The sequence below is a fragment of the Pistacia vera genome, unplaced genomic scaffold (genome assembly GCF_008641045.1).
Source record: "Pistacia vera cultivar Batoury unplaced genomic scaffold, PisVer_v2 Contig69, whole genome shotgun sequence".
NCBI classification, from domain to species: Eukaryota; Viridiplantae; Streptophyta; class Magnoliopsida; order Sapindales; family Anacardiaceae; genus Pistacia; species Pistacia vera.
This window is the reverse complement of record NW_022196545.1, coordinates 120,290-135,398: the sequence shown is the minus strand read 5'-3', so window position 1 is coordinate 135,398 and position 15,109 is coordinate 120,290. Positions and strand designations below refer to the sequence as shown.

Sequence of the window (15,109 nt, the reverse complement as noted above, 5' to 3'; positions counted from 1 at the left end):
TTTATTTTTTATAGATTTATTTATAAAATTATATTTTTAAGTTTTTGTATATGTTCTTTATTTAAAGAGGTTCCTATTGCATTCTCAAATTCTATAGTATACCAATTCTCTAAAAATTGTATACGTAAAATCAGCGATGAAACTATGAAGAGACAAGTAGGGGATGGTTACCCAACCGAAGAAAACAAGATTTTTAGTTGATAATCTAAAATTACATGTTAAATTTTTTTTTTCTATGAGCGGGATGTCTAGGCCAGTTCATGCATCTCAACTAATCTCCGAGGCCCATTTAATACCATAAAAACTTAATATTTTACAGTAAGTCACAAATATGATAAATAACTCTAAATTAGTTTGAATTCAGAAAGTTAATAAATAATATAAATTTTTTGTAATCGTCAAACCAACCCTACTGTGTTTACATGTTTAAATTTGTCCTCATTATTTGTAGTCCCTATTCCTATAATAAGATGCATGTACATATATTCTATCTATAGCAAGCATATTGATGGGACATATTTTTATTGACTAGTTGTTGCATAATTCAAGAGAAAATATATTCTCAATATTTTGATTTGCTTTTTGAGACAAGACTTTAATAACAAAAGAGGAAATATTTTATTGTTGCAAGTAAATAAAAGCATAAAGTAGAGTGTAACTAAATTACCTTAATTACCAAGTTAATTAACCTTCAATTAAGAAACATTAACACATTCCATCTTAATCTTGTCACTTTCCATCCCACAAAGCAAACACATTCTCTTTCTCTCTCCCACACAAAGACTCTAATAAAGAGGGGTTGGATGTTTGGGATAGTGTGCTAATCGTAGTCGCTTAAGCTAGTTTTGTTGGGCTGTTGTAGGCATTGTGTATAGACACAACATAAACACGAAGCAAAGAAAAAGATAAATTTTTCTTTTTTCTATATAGAGAAAGAGAGAGGCCTATTATACATTCGCGTTTATACGCGAATTATACGGCTAGCCGTATAATTCCCGTATAAAACGCGAATTCACGTATGTTATGAGGCTGCCGTATAATTCGCGAATTATATACCCTATCCGTATAATTCGCGAATTATACCCGAATTATGGCCGAATTTTTGCCGAATTTTTGCAGACAAAAAAATATTACATGATAAGGCAAAACGACGTCGTTTTGGTGGGGTTTGACTAAATTAAAAAAATCTCCTTCTCCTCTTTCTCGGTTCTCTCTTCCACAGTCTTCATCTCTTCTTCAAATCTTCAACAATTCACTCTTTTTTCTTCATCTCTTGACTCTGAGTCTGATCTCTTCTTCTCTCTCTTTTTAAATTTTAACTCTCTTCTCCAAGCTTTAAGTCCAAGACTTCAACTCTTCAAGCCTCAAGCTACACACTTCTTCTCTTCTCTTTTTACTCTCTTTGAATCTTGATGTTGGTGATTTGTTTGTGTTTGTGTTGGGGTGTGAGTAGTAGTAATAGGGGCTGTGTGATTGATGGATTTGTTATGTTGGTGATTGATAGATTTGTTTGAAACATGTTTGATGAAATGCTTGTGAGAGTTTATTTGGTATCTGTTTTAACATAATATTTCATTTATTTCTGTTTTTTTTGTTGTATGGGTCAAAATGAAAGACTAAAGATCATCTATAAAAGCAAAGGTAAGGCAAAACAACAAAAGAAAGCATGAATTCATAAAATAATATTGTCGGGCTTGGATTTGGATTTGGCAGATACTTAAAGAAGAAGAAAAAAGCAACAAACCATCAGTTTACAACCAACGCCAACTGCAAATTGTAAACCCATGTGCACTTTGTCATGTTTTTAGATTCATAACACTATTATTATTTGACCTTTGAATGTACTGTCCAATTAAATTCAGAAAAAAAACAACTATACTAATTGGAATCCAAACTTTGTATGCGTAGCTATAAAATTAAGGATAAATACTAGTCTTAGTTATTGTTCAAATATACTTTAAATTAAAAGGAAAATAAATTGTAGATCGACCACAATGGATTATTTAAATGGGGATGTTTTGAAAAGTGCTAAAACCAAGATTGCTATTCCGGATTTTTTCAAAACGTATTATTGACAATGTGTCGTATTAAACCCGTATATATCCGAATCGTATTTTTTCCGTATCCGAATTTTATGACCGAATTTTTACAAACGTATTTTTCACCATTTGCCGTATTATACCCGTAAAATTCCCGTACCGTTTTTTTGCCGTACCCGTATTTACTAACTAGGGAGAGAGGGAGGGGGAGAGAGAGAGGTCAGCAACAAACGGCACGCTTTGGCCTTGCTTCCTGAACTAACCAACCAACCTAACGTTTTTATTTGGGGAACCTTTCTCACAATTCTGGTTGCGTGTGTGTTATGCTTCTTCTTCTTCATCATATTCTTCTTGGCCAGCCCCTTCTTGTTTTGTGTTATTGAGTTTAGCGAATATAGAATCTCTATTCTCGTCTTTTATAGCAAACAAAATATATCTAGTTTGTGGTTTTGCTTTATGTTGTTCGTTGAGTCTTCTTCTTTGCTTTCTCTTTTGTGGGTTTGAAGATCTTGCATCTGGGTTTTAGTTTAGAAGGTTGAAGATGTGGGTTTTATTGGTTTTGAGCTCTGGTTAAGCATTTTATTAGGTATGTGAGTGACTGTATTTGGCTTTTGGTTTGTATTTTGTTGTTTTAAGTTTCTAATTTTTAGTGTTTTTTTTTTTCGTTTTTGACAGTTTTTCCTGTTAAATTTTTGGTGTTGAGAGTGGAAGAGAAGGTTGGTTTTAGTGTTGACATGGAGGGTTGTTCAAAGAATGGTGAGGCTAGTCGTCAACTGCTGGATTTGATTCCTAAAGAAAGAGAATGGCTTATGATGGGAGATGGAGAGAGAAGCCAGAGGCCTTTAGAGGAGAAGAAGCTTGAACTGAGGCTTGGTCCTCCAGGGGGGGAAGATTGGTCTATGAATGTGAAAGAAACCATAAAAATGTCAGAAAGGGATCACCATGAGTCTCTTCTTTCTCTAGGCTACTTCTCCTCCCTCACTAACAAAAACAATCACAACAACAACAACAACAACAATGGCTTTTCATTTCTTCAATTCCCATCCATCCCAACAACATCAACAATCGCTACTGCAACTCCACATAGCTTGCCTGTTATGGCAAAGGAATCCTCAAAGCCCTGTTGCACTAAAGTTGTAGACTTGCAGTCTGCACCAGAAAAGAAAGCATTTTCTTCCCCATCTCCTGCTAAAAATATAGCTATGCCCACCAGCTCTCAGAAAAGGTACTTCAGCCTTTTTTCTCCCTCTCTCTCTATCGCTCTCTTTCTGTATTCCTTTTTTAACATTTCTTTGACAGCATATTCGCTCAGATGGTCACATTGTAATTTGTAAGCTCTTGTCTTTGTGGTCCATTCATATTTTGTTTTCAGTTCTTCTGTATTTTCACTTGGTTGTCTCATTTTTGTGCTAGAGTGTCACAGTTTTTACCCCCTTGTTTGAAAATTTACTTTTTAGTTTATTGATGTTATTTCTATGCTTGTTTAGGTAATCAAAACTTTAACTCATCTTCCTTCCCTTTTTATGCAAAGTCTCTTATATTTTTAGTCTTCTTGATGGCTTCTTGAAAATAGGACTGCTCCTGCTCCACTTGTGGGTTGGCCTCCAATTCGTTCATCCAGGAAGAATCTTGCAAACACAAGTGCTTCTAAACCACTTACTGAGTCTCCAAATGTAGTCTCAAACAAGGGTATTAATGAAAAGCCAGTTGAAGCTAACAGGAAGAGTCTGTTTGTGAAGATCAATATGGATGGTGTTCCTATTGGCAGAAAAGTTGATCTCACTGCCAATGACAGCTATGAAAAACTCTCAACTGCTGTTGATGAACTCTTCAGAGGTCTCCTTGCAGGTGATCTACATAATTTTGACCTTTTCAGATACAACCCATGTGGTCAAACTTTTAACTTTGTGGTAAAAGTGAGCAATAATGTTTTTATCTAGCTTTGCCAAAACTATGCACATGCCGTAGATTGTTTTGATTTGATAGTAATGTCCTTGTAGTAATTTTACTGTATTCGCACAGAGAATATGCCACCAGTACAACCTGGATTTAATGGTTAATAATCCATAAATCCTGTAGAAATTTGATGATGCCTACGTCATTAGCTGAAATCAATATTATTTAAAGTTAATCATCTTGGTTAAGGTACAACTAAGGAGGAGACAGTAGGGGTAATCTCTCTCCAAATTGCTTATGTCAAGGGCAAAGTTTTGGACTATTAGTTTGTTTGCTTGCTTAATTTAGGTCCTAGATGTATTTTAATATGACTTTTGAGTATATAATTAGATTATCTATATCTCATTTTGTTTGTTTCTTTGTGTCTCTGTGTAGCTCAAAGAGATTCCTGTGCTGGTGGAATGGTGAACAAGCAAGAGGAAGAGAAAGCGATTACCGGTGTATTGGGCGGAAATGGGGAATATACTCTTGTTTATGAGGATAATGAAGGGGACAGGATGCTTGTTGGGGATGTCCCATGGCAGTAAGCATCTCTATCACTGTTGATCTGTTTCAATTTTTTTATCTTATTATATCTCATATTATATTCCTATACTTGATACTTTCGCTTATGATAATACATTAGTGTATCGTTCTTTGTTGTTTAGTTTGTCCGCGAAAACAGCATTAGATTCCTAATCTTGTTAAAATGATTCCCTCTTTTAGGCCGCTTATTTTGTTTGTTGTCTATGTATTCCAATAATTAAAACCAATGGCATTTAGCGATTGTCGTTTTGCCGGCGACGTGTTTTGGGCTTCTTGGTAACCTGGTTTTTTTTAATATGGAATTTGCAGTATGTTTGTATCAACAGTGAAGAGGCTGCGAGTTTTGAAGAGCTCTGAAGTTTCGACCTTAACCCGTGAGTGTACCTAATCACTTCAACAAAGAACCTAATGTTGATTAATTTGTATGATTTCTGTCCTTTAATCAGAAATTTGTTGTATTGTATTGCAGTTGGAAGCAATAAGCAAGACAAGTTACTAGCTCGGTCCTGCATTGAAACGAAGAAAGAGTTTTTTCTGTGAAGATTCTCCACTAAAGTTTGAAGAAGAGAGACTTTGATTTGTGTTCTCCTTTTGACATTTTGTTTCCTTGTTTTGTATGAACTCTGTTTCAAGCGCAGTAAATATAATATATATAATCAAGTAGCAGCTATGTTATGTGTAATTTTTGACATCTTCCCATTATCCTATTATCTTAAAGCTTTTTGGTGTATAATTTTATATGTGTTTTTTCTTCTTATCTAAACTATTCAATTGAACACAGCCAATCTAAACTTTTCAATTGAACACAGCCAAAAATGAACTGTGCTTTTGAGTGACACTAAGCACCATGGTTAGAACATTTCAGAGTAAATTTGACTTGTCTTTGCTCTTCAAGAATAATGGGTTGTAAAGCTCCTGCTCTTTTTCTTTTTAGATTCCTTGAAAGCTCTGGCTTATCAGCTGGCAAGTTCTTGAGCTATTCAAAGGATCCTTTTGGCTTTGGGTGGGGAGAAAGTTGAAAAAAAAAAAAAAAGTGATTCCCTTTTGTTCAAAATATCCCTCTTTAAGCCGTCTCTTGATAGCAATGTCACTAAGTGATAAACACTTCATCTCTGGTTAATATTTTAAGATTTGATTATTGTTACTTCTGATCAAAAAGGGTGAATTGAATGGCCTAGATCCTTTGGTTTGGTTGGTGGGGTGCATAATGGTGAAAGAGCACAAGAAAAATTGGGTAAAAGTTGAAAGGAAAAACCATATGTTTTGGCCTTGGGGAGGCTTGAAAGGTCATTGTCATGGAGAATTGCCTAACCTGGGAAGAAAAATAAGACTAGTCTAAGTCCAAAAGAATAGTGTGCTCTGTGTTTTGTTGTGTGGCAAGAGATGTTTGGTTATTATTCTATTCTTTTCTCTTTTATTTTTCGTTCTCATTCTTTTCTTCGTGGGTTAGATGAACCATTCACATTATACGCTAACTAGAAGGATTCCTATCGTTGTTTTCCCATTATAGCCTTCTAAGTTAATCTACGTTTAATTCGCTAGTAATGTAAGATATGATTGATAATACGGGATTTCTAATATTGCTTTCGTTTTATACACTAACTAGAAGGATTCTCATCACCGTTTTTCCATTTTAGCATTATAAGTTAATCTAGGTTTAGTATATGATTGATAATACGAGATTCCTGATGTTGCTTCTTGAACTTTCTTTCTTCATTAAAATGAACTCAAATTTGAAGCAATTAATCTTAATTACCTTGTACAGCATATTGCAATAATATATGGTCACATGTTGGAGCTAGGGCTGGAAATTTAGGGAAATTTAAGTGTCTAGAGTAGCTTTAGCTATGAAGACAGTAACTTGTACATTCTTGATCAAGTCAGACACGTCAACACCACATGGATATTTGAGATTTCTTTCTCAATGGGAAGATTGCTACTGACAAGATTCTTGACTTTTAACACCATATAGACATTTGTGTTTCTGTCTCAATACAGTGCACATTCTTAAAGCAGTCAGGCAGGTTTGGCTGCAAACCTTGATATATGCTTAATTTCTGGTAGATGGAAGCTTAAGGTTATGTAATCCATTCCCTTAGCCGGGCAAAACGCAAAACTAGAGGAAACTCTTGGTGGAGACTGTTGTGATACTGACGTGCAAATGGTTCGTCTGACTTTAGTATAGGAGAGAAAGACTAAACATGGAAAGCTCTGCCTCAGGATAACTTCCAGGCCAAGTCATTCTGTATATACTCATTTTTCTATAACGTTTATTTCTAGAGCCTGGAAAAAATGAAAGTTGCATTCCATAATCCATTCAAGCAAATATATAACATAAACTTAATGCTCAGAATATATTTATCTCCTTTAATTGCAGATCTTCTGTGAGATCACAACCTTAATGGGGACAGTGATAATTAAGCCCAGGAGCTGCAGGTTTGCAATAATCAAATCTGGGAGTCATTAATACTCGAAAGATTTGCAGAAGTTACAGACGATAAATGGTGAAAAGACATTCAACTGCAAAGATTCATTAGACTCATCGCCAAATCAAAAAATTTACAGCAGTAATATACTTAAATTAATTACCACCTTTAATGCTCACCAATTTATTATTTGATTTGATCTTTCTGTCACCATTCTAGCTGTTCGTGGTCTAAGTTGAGCATAATTTTGTGTTTGATACTTGTGAAAATTTGACAGTGATGATCAGTTTGAAGTTGTCTTGAATAATATTTACAGGGGTATACAAACTCTTAGATATAAACTCATATAATATATAGTATAAATATTCTATCATATTATATTATTCAGCAAGATTATAATAACTTTATATCACCAAATCGGATTTGGATTTTGGAAATCTATCTCCACTTCAAATGCAGTAGAGTTATAGAGAGAGACTGGGAGTATTCTCAACACCAGGCTGATGGCTTCATTGTCACTTGAGCAATAGCAACCTTTCATTGACTTCATCAATTTTGATTACTTTTATCATTCTCAAAACTAACTTTCTTCGCTGAAGATATAAAATATTAACTCTTGATATCAATATATCGATACAAATCCAATGTTAATTAATCCTTAAGTATGGTAATATTAGTCTGAAAACATATGTAATGAAAAAATATTGCCAATTGAACCACTTAGTTTGTGGTCCGATGACAAGATCTTAGGTTATTCAAAGGCCTTGCGTTTGTGACTTATCTAGTCATTTAGGTTTGTAAGGTGTTCAATGAACCCCGATGATTAGTTGAAGTACACATAAACTTATTTAGACACTCCGGTCACCAAAAGAAAAAAGAAAAAACAATATTGCCAATTGACCACCAATTTTCACAAATAATTCCAAAACCCTTCAAGCTTCGTAGGGAAATAGATTAACCGATAAAAGGATTATCCCCTTAACCACATTGTTTTTAGAGAAAATTGCTGATCTCTTCCAAGTACTATTAATACAAATTCTTCTAGTTTCCAGTAATAATAATAAAAACAATAATTATTCTTGATTACAAGTAATTCTTATACAAAATTATTGAGCGCTCTAAAAGTAGAATTTGAGACATTGCCGGCAGGGCATCTATTAAAAATAAAAAATGTAAAGCTAAATTCTATAATGCACCAAAACCACAATAACGATAAACCTGATTTTTCATTCACACAACATAGAACAATATCCAAGAATTAAGTCTCAAGATTTGTAGTTAATTACAAGGACATATATATATATATAATTCTAAAAGGCCTTATATTAAATTGATCTAAAAACATTAGAAACTGGAGATTATAATACAAACAAGCTTTTATATTTTCTCCTCCAAACCCTAATTAAAAAATCAAATATAGTGAAGAGAGAAAGAACAATAACTTGTAATACGAATAATACATAAACTTAATGTATACCTTTTTCTTTTTCTTTTTCTAGTTAGCTGCTGCCTGGCTAAATCCTGTATGCCATGTACATTCACCATAAGTCTGATCAATATGCCGAAGTGAAGAGTGGGTGAATACATGTATGTAGGAGTCCGTGTATGCTCCAGCTCCACCATACACGGCAGCGGCTGCGGCACCACCAAACATGAAAGAGTTTTAGAGTGGAAAATGCCTTGTGGATAGCCATTGAAAGTGAGTCTCTAGGTCGCTCTCTCCCCCTGTGTCCTTATGCTGTATTTTTTTTATATGTTTTTTGGTGTTTCCGGCTTCTGTATTATGGGGGATTTGAAAGGTCACGTAAGTGGTAGGGTTTTTGTAAGTGGGGTTTTGTTTTGGTACAACTTTTTTTTCACCTTTCCTTAACGCGTTTTGGATGACAGTTGTTTTATGTAAAATTCAAAGCAAAAATATAATATTTACTCCATTCGTGTAAAGTATGAACTATTACAAATATCATCAATATTATGTTTGAACATACATATAATCTTTCTCATATCCTCGTACGAAGATAAGGGAAAATTTGTGTCACATTCTCGTATTCTCAATATCTCGTCGATATATATATATATATATACACACAATAACGATAACGATGATGATAACGATAACGAGAGAATGATAACATAATTTGTCGATATATAAAGGGGTATTTTCTCATATCCTCATACGATAATAAAGGAGAATTTGTATCCATTCTCGTTTCTCAATATCTCGTCAATATATTATATATACACACATACAATACGATAACGAGAGGAGATAACGTAATTTGTCGATATATAAAGGGGTATTTAACTAATCTTGATAGCTGTATACTACATCTATAAAATATATGGCATTTGCCATTATCTTTAATGGTTGTGACAGGGAAACCTTCGCAAAATTTTTCAACCGTGATTTCATTCCCCTTTGAAAGAGTAGCAATATATGGGCACACCCACTTGCTATTGCATATATTCTAATGAGGATCTTTCTCTCTTTGTCAAAATACAATCAATACCTGTTTTTTTTTTTTTTTTTTTAATGACGGGGTGTTCAGATCAGTTTATATGTACCTCAACTAATCCTCTGAGACCTTGGAATTGTCAATCAGATAAGAACTTTAGCAACCGAGGAAGGATTCAAACTCAATATTTGTTAAGTCTCATTCCAGCCCTCATGTGTTAAATTTCAATTCGCAAAACAGATTTGAATTCTACAAATATGGAATAATTTCCTAATCTCAAAGTGGGATTTACAAACTAAGATGTGATAATAATAAAATGAGTGTAAGAGAAGTTAATAATTGAAATGTCTTCAAATACATATCATTTCAAGGTTGCTTTTTATTGGATGTTTGTCGAGAGAGCATTGTCGTTTTCAGTGGTGAGCAAGTCTCCACCATGTCTTTATAAAATTCTTCTGCAAAACACTATTGTCAAAGATGAATGCCTAAGTGATGATTATTTCTTATACAGCTACCATGGCCGTCCATCAAAATATTCTTCCAATGTGACAGACAGGCATCATTCATTTCTGTCTATTGGTTGCAATATGAACTCTCACTTAACTTCCATATCAAGCAATTAACTAAATTGTCTATCTCATTTGTATTAGCGATAAAGTTTTGACTAATAAGAGTAAGTAAGTAACTTCTTTTAAAGATACTAGACCTCTAACATATGCTGTAAAAGTAAGCTCTTTTTATTAGGGCTTAGAGTCTGTCCTCCTAATTCAAACCTTAGATATCATCCTTTTAAATGAGGTAGGAGTAGGGGTGAAATCAAGTCAAGTATTTGGGTACTCGAACTCGACTCAGGTGTTACGGTACCGAGTTCGAGTTCGAGCTTGGTCGAGCCTGATGAATCGAGTTCGAACTCGAACTTTGTACCTAAAAGTCAAATTCAAGTTTTAGTCAAGCTTAATTGAGTTTTTTCGAGTTTTAGTCAAACTTAATTGAGTTTTTCCGAGATTTAGTCAAGCTTTTTGTATAGTAATCGAACTCGACTCGTGGGATTATTCGAACTACTCAAACTCGAACTCGAACTCGACTCGACTAATGCTAAGTCGAATTCAAGCCAAAGCCGAGCTAAGGTTTTCACCCCTAGGCGGGAGGGTGGTATATATTACATATGGTGTCCCTGGGGCTGAGAAATAAGACTTAACTGCAATTACTGTCATAATGTATACATTGGGGTTATTCCAAACTTTTTCTCAGGCTTTGAGCTGTTCATTTTGTACTTTTTACATAAGTTAGTGTATTTAGCAGCTCTCAAACTCAAAATCAAATGCTTGTTCTGATCCTTCTATGGAAAACATGCTCATAGCAAATAGCTAAACGAATGCAGCAGGCTCAACAAACTGATGTACAATCAGTCGATTATAGTATAAGAATATTTTATATGAACAAGAAGAAATATATATGACTGGAGTTGCACAATAAAACAGTAGTCTGCAATTTGAGGGTTATCTGTAATTAGAATGTACCCAAAAAAAGAAACTTGATTTTCCATTTTATTGAGTTCATCAGAAGAATTGCAGGCCGCAGCATAAAAGCATGGCTGCTTCCAGGTCCTGCTTGTAAGAGTTCAATCCACATGTATAACAAACTCTGCCAGCCATAGATCTAAAAATTCATAGCAACAATCCTATACAGAATTCAGAAATGAAAAGCAAAAGGTTCAAAATGATTAGAAGTGAAGGCGGACAAATTTGGAACGAACATTCAACAAAAATGCAGATCATTTTCAAGACTGATCTTCAAGGTACTTGGAGTGTGACGCAGCAAGAAGGGCAGCCCCAATGCCTGAACCGTCATTAGCGTGCTCAATGACTATGCTTTTAAATACATCCTCTCCAAGCAATTCTTCTAGGGTATTCTCCAAGCATTTGCTAAATTCAGTGTAGTGTTCATACAATCCGCCATCCATGGCTATCACTGTCTTCTGTTGATCCCCATCCTTTAATGTATCTCTTCCCATTTTCTTCAGGACACCCAAGATCCCAGCAGCTGCAAGACAAGCCCCACGTGTGGCAACAATGTTGCAAAGCTCAACTATTATTTTGCGCACTCTCAAGGAGGTATTAGATATCTGCAACAAAAGGGGGAAACGAAAAAACATAAATATATATACGCATAAAAATATTTCAGCAGTTGATTATTTATTTTACAAAGAGATTAAATCTCTTTAATCTCTGTCACAGAAACTGGAATGGAATTATGGAAGCCTCTTGGACCCTCGTATACTGACTCTACAGCTGTAAATAAAACGAATAATAGGAACTGTACATACTCTATCAAGGACAAGGCCATACAAATGGAAGCTGGGGTGAAGAAAAAATCTGAGTAAAACACAAACACCTGGACAGGATTTCAAGATTTAGAAAGTACCTCTAGAACCTCCTTCAATTTGTTATCAACCACTTTGAGATCAGAGGATGCGTCATGATGCATAGCTGACGTATCAGGCGTCCTGCAATTCAATCACAATGTAACCATTATGCAGGTCTTAATTCTTTTATCATTACATGAATCCAAGTTCAATGATAAGATAATAAAAGTAAAAAAAACAAACGTTAAGTTAGTACAATCTAAAGACAAAGAATTGATGATAACAACGAGTGGTCACTGTAGAGAAATAGCCATAATTAAAGAGAAACTGGGCAAGTTAACGTGAAGAAATTTGGGAATGGGTTATTTTATCTTCGGATTACATTATCTAGAGATATTAAAACCTTCTCTTAAAGAAGTTGAAAAATACCCTATCAGCCTTGCAGTCTAGGCTTATCCTCTGTCAAATTTATATGATTTCACATTCAACTCTTCTCGCCAACCCCTGCAGTGTAAAAGCTGCAACATGCTTTTCACCTAAAGTTGCCTATTCTTCTTTCCATCTTCAATCAACATCTAAATTTCCCTCTCTAAGCCTCTCTTCTAAACCATAGCAGAGAGAGGAGCAAGAGCAAATGCCAGTGTTATCGAAAGAAACTCCTTATAAAAATAAAAACAATGGTCAAATGAATAACCTGTGGGAATTACCTCAATACAAAAGGCTCTTTAAGCTTTGGTGGAACAGTGTCACCGAAAATTGCAGTTTCTTCAGCCATCCTCAATAAAACTCTGCGTATAATCTCCCCCAAATACATACCGGAAATCATTTTCTCATAAATCTGTCAATCAAATAAAAAAATATAAGAAAATATGTCATATTTGTTAGAGGAACTAAAAAATAAGAAGTTTAGAAGTTTACCTGGTCACCAGGGTTTAAACCCTCAGCATCCATTGCATGATCATAGTCTGTTAGTGGAAGGTGTGATGACCTAAAGTTACCCCACTCCATGTTGATAACCTGCAATCAGTCATTGACAGCACCTCAATTACCATTCTCCTCCTTGTTTGCAGTTTGATAATTCAAACTCTAGATGCATTCTTCTCAATGGCAAATTGCTAGATAATACACAGGGTAAAATTTATAATAGAATTGGAAAATTAAAAAATATCCAAAAATAATTACTAACCATATCACCAGATTTAGATGGACCATGCCATTTTGGAATTGCTTGTGCACGCTCCACATATGCTGCATTTGAACCAGTGCCTAAGATCACAGCAGCAACAACATCATTGTTGTTGTATCTTCCTCCGGCTAGTGTTCCAACCGTGTCATTGACCTAGTATTAACAATGAATATCATCAAGACAATATTTCAAAAGCAAAATTTGTAAAACAATTGCACACCAGATAGACGTTTGAACATAAAACACTGGAAAATCCTCATAAGTTTGCATAAAACTCCTCAAAGTAAATTTACAACTTCAACTTACAAGAGCTGATACACACATATCGAGGCCTAGTTTTTGCATAGCTTTTGACAATTGTGCCACCACATCTTGTCCAACCTATTAAATTAAAGTTAAGTACAAAATCAATAGGAAAATAGTGTTAATAGTTCACCAAAACAAAAATAAAAAATAATAATCAATAGAAAGAATATAATGGCATTCTTTGAAATAAGTACCAACCACGTCATCTATAGAGAAGCCTTTTGTCCACCTAAGCAGGGTTCCAGAAGTGATTGATGTTTGCATCACAGGGAAAGAGAAGGTAAAACCTAGCTCCCTCTGCCTACCCGGAGGAAGTTTGTATTCTGGACCCTCTTGAGCAACAAATTTTGCAAGTTCTGCCGCAATATACTCAAAAAGAGCCTGTAATCACATTCGTTTTTTAGATTTGAGAGATCTTACATATAAATCAACTTACATTTTGCTGAAAATTGGTTCGAGGACACAACACTTACATCTGAAGTTCCAGTCATCAGATTGGGAGGTATTGACGCCTCGGTGAATTCTTGGTTAACTAGACCAACACCCTTGCCTCCCAATTGCACTCTCAACACACGGAAATTGGTTCCCCCAAGGTCCAATGCATAATATACTCCCTCCTCATCACTGAAACAGGATAAACAAAAGAAAAGACTGACTCAAACAAACCAAGGACCCTTCTATAAAGGGATTATAATGTTGCAAAATCACTTTCTGTTATCAATTATCAATTTAGATTATATATTTCATTATCAAAAATTAACCGCCACATATAGTGAATCAAAAACACTTCTATTACACATATAAATGTGCATAAGCACACACACACACACATATATACTATGACTCATGATCAACTTTTTTAATAGATTCCTGAAATGTTAAATCATACGAGTGTTGAAGATAGAATACCCAGATGGGAGATTTTCCTAAATCAATCAAATCTTAATATGCTATCCAATAATCCATATGAATCATATGTATCACAGCCATCAATTAACCCACCACTCCCCACATATAATTAAATAAAAGAGTCGATCAAACAACCTTCCTTTACAAATATAAAAGCACACACATATTCACTCATATATACAATGCTGATCAACTTTTTCAATATATTCCTAACATATTTGGATCATACATGTCATAGCCAAAAGCGGATCAAACAAACTTCCATCACACATATAAATTCACACTCACATGACAAACACATATATGATTTATGAGTATTAGTCCTAACATATTAACTTGGGTTCGGAAAGTGAATTCGGGGGATTTATGGATTATAAAAATTAAAAATTATACATATTATACATGTTTGTGAAAAGCAGAATACCCAGTTGGGAGACAGTCCACATAGCTGATGATCATCTTGAGCTTGCTGCCACCTTCAGAGGCAAGCCCTGCATGCATCTCCACAGTCATAGCATCCGCCACTTGCTTCAACTTCGCCACAGGGATCGCACACTTCTCTTCAAACTCCTTCAATATCCCCATTGCCTTCCCCCACTTCCCTTCCTTCTTCATCCTCCGCCGTACCACCACCGCCGCCGCCAACCCAACGGCCACCGCTACGGCACACCCAACCACCACTGTCGCCTTCCCCATTCTTTCCCAGCGAAAAACACAGTCTTTCCCACGACCCAGTAACCAAAAACAGAAAAAATCAAAGATATATACTAGAGCAACGAGTTAACAATGCTGATGATACATATACATTGATACATGAAATAGGAAGGTTTGACTGTTCATAATGAAAAAAATATTTTAATATTTATTAATGATAATCTAAAATGGGATGCTACCGAAGACTGATTCAAGATTCAGAGAGTGATGCGTGCATATTTAAGGAAAGA

At 35.0% G+C, this 15,109-nt stretch overlaps 2 protein-coding genes across 2 annotated transcripts; one reads left to right on the top strand and one right to left on the bottom strand.

Annotated features, from left to right (window-relative positions):
• The first annotated feature begins 2,241 nt into the window (after nt 1-2,241).
• LOC116113730 (auxin-responsive protein IAA18-like) lies at nt 2,242-5,222 on the top strand. Its single transcript, XM_031399890.1, has 6 exons — nt 2,242-2,625; nt 2,715-3,264; nt 3,613-3,887; nt 4,371-4,518; nt 4,830-4,894; nt 4,990-5,222. The coding sequence occupies exons 2-6, from the start codon at nt 2,774-2,776 to the stop codon at nt 5,058-5,060; spliced, it is 1,050 nt and encodes a 349-aa protein (XP_031255750.1). The 5' UTR covers nt 2,242-2,625; nt 2,715-2,773; the 3' UTR covers nt 5,061-5,222.
• Nucleotides 5,223-10,963: 5,741 nt separating this feature from the next.
• LOC116113731 (hexokinase-1-like) lies at nt 10,964-15,109 on the bottom strand. The gene is made up of 9 exons (XM_031399892.1): nt 14,590-15,109; nt 13,730-13,880; nt 13,455-13,637; nt 13,257-13,331; nt 12,951-13,103; nt 12,683-12,781; nt 12,472-12,602; nt 11,824-11,905; nt 10,964-11,524 (listed from the first exon to the last, which is right to left on the bottom strand). The coding sequence occupies exons 1-9, from the start codon at nt 14,859-14,861 to the stop codon at nt 11,180-11,182; spliced, it is 1,491 nt and encodes a 496-aa protein (XP_031255752.1). The 5' UTR covers nt 14,862-15,109; the 3' UTR covers nt 10,964-11,179.

Excerpts from the sequence above, each read along its gene's own strand:
- LOC116113730 (XM_031399890.1), top strand. The coding sequence starts at position 2,774 with ATGGAGGGTTGTTCAAAGAATGGTGAGGCTAGTCGTCAACTGCTGGAT. Across the intron at positions 3,265-3,612 it reads CCCACCAGCTCTCAGAAAAG|GACTGCTCCTGCTCCACTTG; the intron begins GTACTTCAGCCT and ends TCTTGAAAATAG. Across the intron at positions 4,519-4,829 it reads GTTGGGGATGTCCCATGGCA|TATGTTTGTATCAACAGTGA; the intron begins GTAAGCATCTCT and ends TGGAATTTGCAG.
- LOC116113731 (XM_031399892.1), bottom strand. The coding sequence starts at position 14,861 with ATGGGGAAGGCGACAGTGGTGGTTGGGTGTGCCGTAGCGGTGGCCGTT. Across the intron at positions 13,881-14,589 it reads GTGGACTGTCTCCCAACTGG|TGATGAGGAGGGAGTATATT; the intron begins GTATTCTGCTTT and ends ATCCTGTTTCAG. Across the intron at positions 12,603-12,682 it reads GTTTAAACCCTGGTGACCAG|ATTTATGAGAAAATGATTTC; the intron begins GTAAACTTCTAA and ends TTTGATTGACAG.